At 41.0% G+C, this 12114-nt stretch overlaps 1 protein-coding gene across 2 annotated transcripts in view; it reads left to right on the top strand.

Moving 5' to 3' along the window:
* The window catches only part of LOC149200420 (uncharacterized), a 114223-nt gene that overhangs the window by 45351 nt on the left and 56758 nt on the right, over nt 1-12114 (top strand). For both annotated transcript variants that reach the window (XM_089402732.1, XM_089402731.1), the window contains exon 2: nt 4353-5221. In XM_089402732.1, the coding sequence (XP_089258858.1) occupies nt 4367-5221 (855 nt within the window). In that variant the 5' untranslated portion in view covers nt 4353-4366. The remainder of the gene's footprint in view (nt 1-4352; nt 5222-12114) is intronic.

The raw sequence follows: 12114 nt of genomic DNA, 5'->3' as shown, positions 1-12114 counted from the left end.
CGAGGAAAGGTAGGTCTGGGAGGCATCGGTGCTCTAGTTTCAGGAACTGCATCAAGCATGTCCCTGACTCGATTGATGGCATTTTGTAGTCATACCGACCTATATGATCTCACCCAACCATGCAAAGTCTCTGCTAACCCCTCAATGAATAACATGATCAATCTCGCCTCTAAAACGTTAGAGAACATCATAGCTAGTCTTTGGAACTCTGCCATATATGCCTCAATGCTGCTTGTCTGCTTTAGGTTAGCCAAATCCCAGAAGTGTAATTCAGGGTCCTTCGGGTCAAATCTCTCCACCAATCTCCTCATGAACTCAGTCTAGGATGTAATAGAAGCATGTCCTAATGTGACCAATCCATGGTACCACCACTCCTGTGCATCTCCGTCCAAGTGCAGAGTGGCAAATCTAATTGCAATTGTCTCCCTTATGGGATTTAGATGAAAAAATGTGTCTAGTGTTTGAGTCAATACCCTAGCTGAACCCCTGGCTCATCCATCAAAATTGGGCAGTGTTACCTTCCCTACCAACTTCTGTGTATCATGGTTTTGATGCTGTTGACCTCCTCTAAAATACCTGCTCTAGGTCTGTACTTCTCCTTTAGGTGGCAAAAATCCCCAAAAGATAAGATCCTCCTGACTCTGGAATCCAATGCTTTGTACTCATCAACCCCATGGCTTCCTCTTCGACTCTGGTTCCTCTAGGAAATAAGTTATCGTGGGTCTGTTAGTTTGGCCATAAGTGTGGGTGATCGACTGTTGGTTCGTGTGTGCGTGCATGTGGCTCCCCTCTCTTGTTCAGGACCCACCTTCTCTGTTGTTGGCTAGTCCCTATATGTTTTGCAATTGCAAACCCATAATCTGGTGCATCATATCTAGAACCTGTTGGTTTTGCCTCATCATTTGTTGGTTCATCCTCACTAGCTCCTCCAACAATTGATTCTGTCCATTCTGTCGAGGTTGCTCATTGCCTCCTTGGTCCTTCATGTGCTCTCTAGCGTTATCAAGCTTTGTGTCAGAAAAAGGGTCGAGTCCTTCTTCTTTACCACATCCTCTTCTTCTACCTATGGCTCCGTGGAACACTACTCCTTGGTATCTAGGTGGCATCACCTGCTACTTTTTCCCACAATTGGCCAAGAACATGCTATGATACCACTGTAATATTCCTAATGGAAATATTTAGTAAATAATAGAGACATGCACTAAGCTACAACAACAAAAATTTTCACATGCATGCACAATCAGTAAACCATAGAATATGAGGAGGAAATCTGAGCCATTTTATTAACAATCTTGGAAATTGGGTATAAAATAGAGTAGAACAATTGAACTTGGGCTTGCTACTGCAAGCATGCAAAACACAGGTGAAATGATGTAGACCCAAGTGTTGGAAAAAGGCCCAAACAGGTAATTTGCACTGCCCAGAAATTCTGTTGCTGCCACTGAATAACTGATGATTTCTGCCCTCAAAAGTGCTCCAAAAATTCTGCAAAATTAATCTGGATCTCCTCACACCAAACCCACAAAAACCACAAAAGTATTGGCGAATTCCAGTTGACCCAAAAAGCCCTAATTAGTTCAAATCTCCCAAACAACCTATCTCTATGCACAACAAGACAAACACTGCTGAAAATGAATTAAATCCTCCACTAAAATGTCTGAGAAATCACTACAAATTTCCTCTGGAAATGACCCACTTCTCCGAGCCCAAAGTCCAGCAATTCTCTATAGCCCAGACCTCTGCACAATAACACCTGTGCAAGCCCAAAAATAGAAGAATTCGGCCCACAAATATCTCTCTGTTTTATCCCTGTAAAATGCTGCCAATTTCTGCCCTCCGCCAAAGGAAATACTCCTGCAAATGCCAAGAATCTCCAATCAAAGGAAGTTTCTCCAATCAATCACAGAAGGCTGACTTCTACGCCCAGGTAGTGCACATAAGCTGAGAGAAACTCCTGCAATTTACTCCTGTGGAAGCCCTGAAGTAGACCCCCAAAGCCTCACCAAGGAGATACTCGAAGTCCTACGAAATGAGGGAGAGTTTTGCTTGAAACTCTTGTGCTAATCAGCACTGCTCCTTTTTTGCTCAACAACCTCCAAGAGAGAGTTCGATCTCATAGAATAGATGGACAAAAGATGCAAAATTGGAACTCCCTTGTGATATTTATAGATGTTGGTCCCTTCTCCCTTGGTGGGTCCCCCATTCCACTAATTCGAACCTCCTTTTCTTCTTCCTTCTTTCCTATAGTGCGAATTCCTCAAGGGGGTCGAATTTCCCTTTTTGTGGTCCCCATATTCTATTAGCAAAATAATTATTCCTTTTTCTCTGATGTTTATAGCCTCATTTTCTCCAAAAATTAAATGGGTGCTTTCTCAACCCACTTTTTCAAGTTTTACACCCCAAAATATTTTCTAATGCCAAACTTGCAAAAATGGGAATTTTTCTGAGCAAAATTATTTAGTGAGGACATCACAGAATCCCACTACAGACTTAGAGGCTACTCATACGACACGTGAGGATGAGGACGATGATGATTATGATGATGGCCATTAGCACTTGTAGCTATAGTATTGTAGTATCATGCTTATTTTAGACTTTCGAAGCCATTTAGAGCTGCTTCTTGATGTATTTTGGTTCAACGATGTTTTGCACTAAGTGCTATTTTGTTTATATGCACCCTTGCTATATAAATGAGAGATCTTTTTCATATTTGCATATAAATGGTTTGGATTCATATGGATGCACATAAATATATATGTTTTTCTTTACAATTTGAATATGTTATGTGTTTTTTGTTGACTGGTTTTTTGCTCTGGTTTTTTTTTACCAGTTCTAGTTCTGGCCCACAAGGTTTTCCGGTTCCATCACTTGTTCAGTTCTGATAACATTGATTCAAATGTCTTTTATATTTTGTCTTTGTTGAGGCCAATCCAACAGATCTCTATTTCTTGCTCCTACAATCACTCACCCTTGTTCCAGTGGAAAATCATAACCAGATGTCAATTTCACGTCATCTGCACATTGAACCTAGTCAGAATTAGTCTATGCAGCAAATGTCATTTCGCTGATCCTGGTGTGTGCTAGGTTCTAATTTCTTGCTCCCTTATTGTACCAAAAATATCTTTTAGAGGTTTATAATTACTAATCTTTGGTTCCACTACTGTGCCAATAACCAACTGATGTCTGCCAAGCTAAGTTGCACGAATTGGGGAAACAGGTACGAGTTTCCGAAACGGACACGGGTACGAAACGTGACCCCCCCAAATTTTGGAAATGGGGAAACACGATATATATTTATATATATTAGAATTTAGGACATTTAAGAAATGTTATGTGCAATCATAAAGCATACATGATACATTTTAATTTATTACATTTAAAGTTTAAACATTATGATTAAATTTACATCGCATTTACTCATGAATTATCACATAATGAAAATAGCAATATCGGAATATCCAAAATTAACCTTTATTATATAAAGAGGAAGAGAGCAGTGGTCTTTTGTCTTTATAGTTCTTGCAGCCTCATAGTATTTATTGTACTTGCAGCCTCATATATATAATAAAGGCTGATTTTGAGATTTGTTGAGAGAGGCATCTAGAAGCATCCACAAGATATTTTATTCACCCAATAAAAAATTAGAACCGAAAAAAAAAAAAAAAAATAAAAGAAAATTCCCAATATGAAGTGGAAACTCTGTCGTACGGCCTGGAAACTCGTTTCCAGCCGTACTGGCCACGTTTCCCCAGCATGAAACGTGCCAGTACGGCCGGAAACTCGTTTCCAGGCTATACGGTATGCGTTTCCATTTCGTTTCCTGGCTGAAATGGACCTGGGGGCAACGTTTCCTGCAACATAGCTGCCAAGTTATGGTCAGATAAATCAAACTTCCCACTAATGATTCCTACAAGGTTGTGCTAACAGGCTTCTGTGCTTCATCTTTTGTTAACTGTGTGCCAAGGTCCATTGAGGTGTTTGTAGCTTCCCAGACTATCATCTTGAATTTCTTGGGTAGGTCGCTGGCATAGTTGGTCTAAGAAAGAAACATTCCCTGATGTCTTTGCCATACTTTCATCCTAAGATAATAATCTAAAACCCCAAGGTTTGTGATATCAATGCCTGTAATAGATCCATCTTCAAATTCTGCAGATTCTTAGAGCTCAGTTTTATTCTGAATATAAGTAGACTTCTAAATGTTCTTGTGCTGAGTAATTTAGTGAATGATATCATCAATTCAATTAGAAACATAAATTCTAATCTCTCACTTTCTACAAATTCTGATTGTCTGTTCTTTGATATTTTTCATTTTGTATTTTAATATTTATTTTTATGTAATTTTATGGATGCAGACTTTTTGGTAAAAATGCATAAGGATTCAAAGATATGTATGCTTTTAGCCCTCATATGGATTGCAACAGTATATGCTGAATCAGTCATTGTCACGCCTACGGAGTCAAATGAAAGAAAACTCAAGTCTGCAGTTTTCAGATCTCCAGCATTTGTTCTGGGACCTGGGCAGGTTCAGAATAAAATATATCTCAGTATTGATTTTCCAAAAGGCCATATTGCTCTCAAGGGTTTTGATGCTGAGGTTGTAGATGAAGGGGGGAACTCAATTCCTTTATATGAGACCTACTTACATCACTGGGTGGTGGAAAGGCTTTACCGTAAAATGCCCTTGACAGAAGAGCAAACCAAAACACAAACTAGGAGACTTCACAGTTCAAACTATATCATTGCAGGGAATGATGGTATTTGTCAGAATCACACTCTTGGTCAAATATTTGGCCTTGGGTCTGAAACACGTCATACTAGCACCTTCATACCCGATCCATATGGTATTGTTGTCGGAGATCCTAAACAGATTCCTGAAGGATATGAAGTGGATTGGATGCTGAATGTGCATGCCATTGATACAAGAGGGGTTGTAAATTCACTAGGTTGTACAGAATGCAGATGCAACCTTTACAATGTAACTAAAGATGAATATGGTCATCCACTAAGAGAAAATTATATTGGAGGTCTATATTGTTGTTATGAAGGGACGCAATGTCAACTAAAAGAGGGCTTTCAAGGAGAGAATAGGACACTCTACTTGAAATACACTGTGTATTGGATGAACTGGGATGAAAGTATTGTCCCGGTTAGAACATATATCCTTGATGTTACAGATACTGGAGAGCGGTCTAATGGTTCATCAAGAGGTGTTGGTTGCCAGGTAAGTTGTTGACCAATTTATCTCTATGTTTCCTTTGTTGGTTGCAAAATGTGGGTGCACATCAGATCTAAAGAACTAGTTGTGTTACATTATGCAATTTCTAGCGTGGGAAGAACTTCTTAAATTGAGTACAAACTTTCTTCATATTGAATGGTATGAAAGATACAGTAGGAAAAACCACTACCTTTCATAAATGCATAGCACTTTTTTTTTAAAGTGCATCTTATATCACACTGATAATCAAGAGATATAACAGTATAACTGAAGTTCTGAAATACCTATACATGTTTTCTGTACAACTTTAAAGACATGGACTTTTGAACTATCACAAACAACAACCATCATTATTTAGGACCATTCCGTTCTTTTCAAGTGAGAAGCTAACTTCATTTATATAAGACTGAGAATCCAGAAGCCAATTAGTTGATTGACATCGAATGAAGACAGTCACACACATGTGAACAAACTGACTTGCATATGCCTGTCCAAACAAATTTCACAAAAATTATATTTCCTCTCCAAATAAGCAAATATTGGAGTTCAATTCATTGATCCTAAGTGAATTATCCTTTCCATGATCTAGAGATTAATGATCTTACATTCTCTTAACCAATGTTGCACAAAGCGAGAGCATTTTTGAGAGCCAGAGCATCGGGAGGATCATTATCCAAAAATCCTCAGGAGTGTATGTGTATGTATGTATATATATTCAAAAAAACATCTAGAATAACAAATTAGTTGCAGAATATATGAAAACATGCATATATGTACATTAGTCAAGATAGAAATGGCATCCATAGTTCATTTGAATAAGTTTGACTTTGCTGATCTAGGGTTTGCTGCCGCTGATATAAAATTACAGAATTCTGATTTTGTACTATTTCTCTCTGCTGAACTGTTGAAGATAAAAGAAGATTTGATCAAAGGGTTTCCCCGCATTCGGGTTTGTGCCTGGCTAGCCGCCACATCTTGTGTCTCTTGTCTTGGCTTGTTTTCTGTCGATCGTTTAATGTTCTATCTGCACTTTACTTAATGTATATGTGATTGCTAATCAGTGGCTAATAAGAAGAAAAAGAAGTAAACTGCTCTAAACATAGAACATACCATAATTTAACATGGTATCAGAGGTGAGGTGAAGACAAAGCCCAAGCAAGAGCAAGAGCAAGAGCAATCACCAAAGGTTGGCAAGGCTATCCTAAAAACTTCATGGGGTCCTCAACACTCTTCCCCGCCGAAGACAAGCTCCGTGAGAAGTCTAACTATCATGGATGGAAGATGTCTCTCAATCTGACTTTAGAAGATCAGGAAGTGTTGGACCATGTGAGAGGCAATATTGTTGCGCCTCCATCAAATGCATCCGCTGTTGCCAGAAGCAAGTGGACCAAGGGAGAGGTCAAAGCGAAGAAGATCATCCAGGACTCTATCGACAAGCGCCTGGTGGCATATGTTTCCGAGCTTACCACCCCCAAGGAAATCTACGATAGACTGGTGAGTTTATTTAAAGTTAATGATGAAAATCAAGTTTTGTTCTTTAGAAATAATCTGAAGGAAATTAAGAAGGGAAAAGATGAGAGTATGCAAGCATATTTCTTAAGGATCACCGAGATCAAGAATGATCTCCTATCTATTGGGGAAGTAGTTCCTGACGGGGAAATGACTATCACAACTCTTAGAGGACTGCCACTTGAATGGTATATATTCAGGACTACACTTCTCAACAACAATGTCATCCCAAGATTCAAGAAGAAACAAGGATGGAAGAGCAAGAAATGCCCGCACTTAAAGGCAATCCCACTACCTTTTCCTCTCATGATAAAAGAAGAAACAATTCTGGGGCTAAATCCAAAGGAAAGGCTGGACCGAAGGATGGAAGAAAAGGACGATGTTACAATTGCAACAAAATGGGCCACTATGCAAGGGAGTGCCCTGATAAAGGGGACTCACACCATGACGATGACCTAAATCACTCTCAAGGCAATCAAAGGAATGGCAGGTCAAATGGCAGAGGTAAAAGAAATGCCGACAATCAAGGAAGAGGACAACCCTTCAAAAAGGAAAGAAACTGCAGGTATGAATCTAACGTCGTTAAAATTAAGCAAGATGAATATTGTCTATCAGTCGCCCTCTCTACTACTGCTCCCCCGGACTCGCTGGAAAATTGGCTTATTGATAGTGGTGCCTCAAGGCACTTCACTGGTTACAAAGAAGCTCTCTCTAATCTGATAGAGAAGGAGACCAACCTGGAAATTGTTCTTGGGGACAACGCAAAATATCCCGTGAAAGGCGTAGGGAATGTCACTCTTAAATTGAATCAGGGTAATACAATTCATTTGCAAGAAGTCCTATATGTACCTGATCTCAAAAAGAACTTGGTGTCCGTTTCGGCAATGGAAGACAAAGGCTACAAGGTGACCTTCATCGATGGCAAGGTACGTGTATGGAAAATAATTTAAAGAAGCTTTCACTCTTGGGTTTCGAGTTGATTCATTATATCAGGTCGGAGGAAGTCCGCTGGGTGTCATGTCTTGTGACACATCACTTCAGTCCGAACTATGGCATCGGAGGTTTGCTCGCCTTCATTATAAAGCTCTACCCAATGCAAGACAAATGGTGACAGGGATGCCCGAGTTTCGAGTAGAGCAAGACGGTGTATGTCCTGGATGTGCCGAAGGGAATCTCAAAAGGGGACCATTCCCCTCAAGCCAAAGCAAGACCTTCGATATATTGTAGTTGGTTCACTCAGACATATCTAGTATGATGCCTGTGAACTCCTTGGGAGGATATTTATATTACCTCACTTTTACAGATGATTATTCTCGCAAGACTTGGATGTACTTCTTGAAAAAGAAGGATGAAGTGTTCACTTGGTTTCGTCACTTCAAAGCCTTGATCGAGAATCAAATCGAAAAGAAGATCAAGATCTTAAGGACTGATAATAGCACTGAGTATGAATCCAATGAGTTCCATGACTTTTGCAAAGAGGCTGGCATTAAGAGGGAGACTACAACACCATACACTCCCGAGCGGAAAGGAAGAATCGACGATTGTGGAAGTTGTTCGTGCTATTCTCCATGATCAAAGACTTCCAAAGTTTCTATGGACCGAAGCTGTGAATACCGCCGTATATGTGCAAAACCGATGCCCTCATCAAGCATTGGGTTCCAAGACTCCCGAAGAGATGTTCACTGGTAAGAAACCTGATGTATCTCATTTTAGAATTTTTGGAAGTCCTGTATATTTTCATGTGCCAAAGGAGAAAAGGAATAAATTGGGTGCATCTGGAAAGAAAGGAATCTTCGTGGGCTATAACGAAAATACTAAGGGCTATGGAATCTATGTGCTTGGTCAAAGGGAAATCGAGATTAGCCATGATGTCACCTTTGACGAAGATATGGCTCTTAGCAAAGTTGATAATCTTCCTACTCAAAGGGGATCTAAAGAAGTTGACACCAGGGAACCAAAGGAAAAGGAAGATGAGATGATGCTCGATGTGGAAGAACCTATGGATCCTATTGATCCCCCTCCGCAAGAGCCTTCCTCTTCTAGGAAGAGGCCTTCATGGCTTAGGGGGACACTTGATGATGCTGAAGGACACATTGCACCCAGAGGGACTTTCCGGGAAAGTAAGAAGTCGACTAGGTATCAGGGATACTTGACCATCATGAGCACGATCATCCAAAATGAGCCTTCATCATTTGCAGAAGCTGTCAAGCATCAAGTATGGAAGGATGCTATGACTGAGGAATATGAGTCCATCATGAAAAACGATGTCTGGGATGTGGTCCCCAGACCCCAGGACAAAGCAGTTGTCACTTCGAAATGGCTTTACAAGATAAAGCATGCAGTTGATGGAAGTGCTGAAAAGTATAAGGCTTGTTTTGTCACTCGTGGCTTCTCTCAGAAGGAAGGTATAGACTATGACGAGATATTTGCACCTGTTGCTCGATATACCACCATCCGCTCGATCATAGCCCTTGTTGCTTCGCAAGGATGGAACCTACATCAGATGGATGTCAAGGCCACATTCTTGCATGGTTCGATCAAAGAGGAAGTCTATGTAGAACAACCCGAAGGATTTGAGATTCATGATCAGGAATCTCACGTGTGTAGGTTGAAGAAAGTCCTCTATGGGCTGAAGCAAGCACCCCGAGCATGGTATGAGAGGATCGATAGCTACCTGATGAAGCTGGGATTCACTAGGAGTGAAGCTGACCCTAACCTTTACCTTAAGGTTGAAGATGACAAACCTCTCATACTGGTGTTGTACGTTGACGACCTCTTTCTAACAGGTGTAGACCCTCTCATTCTCAAATGTAAGAGGGAGTTGGATTCCGAGTTCGAGATGAAAGACCTAGGACTTGTTATCACCCCAAGAAACTCACCTAGGTTGTAAATCAGTGATGCTTAGGAACATTACAAATTCAACAATTATGGTTGGATAAGATGATGGATAAATGGAGATATGCTGCACATTTAAGCCAGATAACCACTCCTACTATGACTATCCCCAGACATGGGTGAAGACCCCCAAACTACAAGGCTTTCAACTACCAACTACTCACAGTTTAAGGTAAAGGTGATGATGGAGAAGACTAATTACACCAACAGATACACAGGACCCTGTGATGGCCAGTTGCAACCAGTTAGAAGATCTGTAGAACTATTGTTTAATACACAGACAGGATGACAGATCCCTGATGTTAAACAACAACAATCTGCAACCAATTTTAATGAACCACTAAATTATAATACAGAGGTGGGATGACAACCCCTCTAATATTAAACATTCACAGCACATCAAATAAATGCCAGCAGGCACAGCCTAGAACAAGAAAGAGAAGTGGAAAGTGAGCAGGTGACAGCAAAAGAAGCTTGTATTAGTTGAAAATCAAGACCAGAAGCTGCAGGTCTCATAGTATTTACAGTCTCCAGAAGTTAAAGGCAACAACAAAACTATCATTCATCAAACACTCATCATCCACTACATTTGATTTTTCAGTATATATGGTGTCTCATTACACAATCTCTTTGTTAGCTATGCATGGAGGAGTCCATAAATGGCCACCAACCACATTTACATTCAGGAATGGGCCGCTGATACAAATCTGGCTGTGCTGTAAATGGATTTGACCCCTCTGTTGCTCTGCAGTCCTCCTTTGAGCAGGTGGCGTGAAATACCAAAGGAGCCATAACCATTGAATGCTCTGCATTGATAAACGGTGTCCTGCTTCCTCCTCGGCCATACTTTTGATTAATGGCAGCTGCCGAATCATTAAAACGGCTCAATTATGACTGTTTGGCTTTAAAACAGTGAAACACTGCTACACTGTTCATTCCCGCCCATCACTGCTTCATCTTTGGCTTTAAAAGGTGTCCGTCAACCATTGATCTGCCCTCAAGAAATCGAACGGTTGAGGTGAATATCGGAAGCCCTTTCCTGACTGTCCTTTAAGTCCCGATAGAATGGCTGTTTTGGAAACGTACATAGGACGCGTGGCATAGTTCTATTGCATCGGGCTCGCTTGTACGAAAACCACTTGCTGAGCAAAAGCGGTCCGATAAGGTTGGCGGTTTCCTTTGTATTTGAAAACACATAAACTGCTGCAAAACACGGGAAATTTGCTTTTGGCGGACTTAAAAACATATATATTTTACTTCCCGGCCCCCATCGGGTCCGATCTTCATCGCTATCGACATCCTCCCAGGCTTCCTTTGTATTTTCTTTATATAAAGAAAATACATAAAAAAACAACGAAACAGCGACGGGCGCAGATTTGAGATATTATGCAATGGATTGTTGTATTGTCGTCGGGTCCGGCCCATCGGATCGCAACATAACTCATGGTAAAGCCCGCCCCTTTGTTATCGCCGATAGCGATATCGGCGATCGCTCATCGCAAACATAAAAGCCCCGATTTCTTTGATAATGCCGATGTGATATTGCTGTGGACCTGATAATCTATCAAAAGGAATTAATACCGCCGTGGGGTCCGGCCCATCGGCGATTGCTCATTTATATGAAAAAGGCCATGCTCCATTGGAAACGCCGATAGCGATATCGACGATCGCTCATTGACGATGTATCATGTCACTGCTGCTGCCTCCCCCGACTTGCGATATGCCGACGAGATCTGGACCATTGATCAGCCAGATCCAACAGCTGCGATTAATTCGGTCCCTTATGCCTGTGCTTTTGATTTTTACATGGTTTTTTGGCTATTTCCACCTCCCGATAGTGTATTTCTGCCCTCCAAAGGGCTTTCCGCTTGCAGTTTTTTCGATCGGTGGAAGACTTTTAGCCATAATTTGAGAATTTGAACAACAACCATGGATCCTTTGGCACCATTATAAGTGTAATTGCAGCCTTTGAGAGTGTTTGAATCCATTTTTGATGCTTTTGCACAGCAAAGCTAACAGGATTGATGCACTATTTCTTAGGACTGGAAGTCTGGCAAAAACCAGGGGAGATTTTCCTATCTCAAGGAAAATATGTGGTGAAAATATTGAAGAGATTTGGTATGGTGGACTTCAAGCCCGTGACTACCCCGATGGAGCTTGACTTCAAGAATTTAAGCGGTAGTGCTGCCGGACCTGTTTTATGAAATGCTACCGAGTATTGTCAACTCGTCAGAGCATTGATGTTCTTGGTGAACTCCCGTCCAGATATATGCTTTGCAGTCAACACGTTGAGTCAACATATGGTTGAACCTCACCACACACATTGGATTGGTGCTAAGAATTTGTTGAGATATCTTCGTGGCATAATCACTCATGGGTTGAGATACACTGTCGGAGATGTGAGACTACTTGGATATACCGATGCTGATTGGGTAGGCAGTGTGGTGGACCGAAAGAGCACTTCTGGGTGTTGTTTCTCTTTGGGATCTGCCTCG

The sequence above is a fragment of the Pinus tabuliformis genome, chromosome 2_1 (genome assembly GCF_031772625.1).
Source record: "Pinus tabuliformis cultivar Carrire ecotype Pingquan chromosome 2_1, CPIR1, whole genome shotgun sequence".
In the NCBI taxonomy this organism is placed as follows: domain Eukaryota; kingdom Viridiplantae; phylum Streptophyta; class Pinopsida; order Pinales; family Pinaceae; genus Pinus; species Pinus tabuliformis.
The sequence above is the reverse complement of the archived record's forward strand: the minus strand, read 5'-3'. Positions and strand labels throughout refer to the sequence as shown.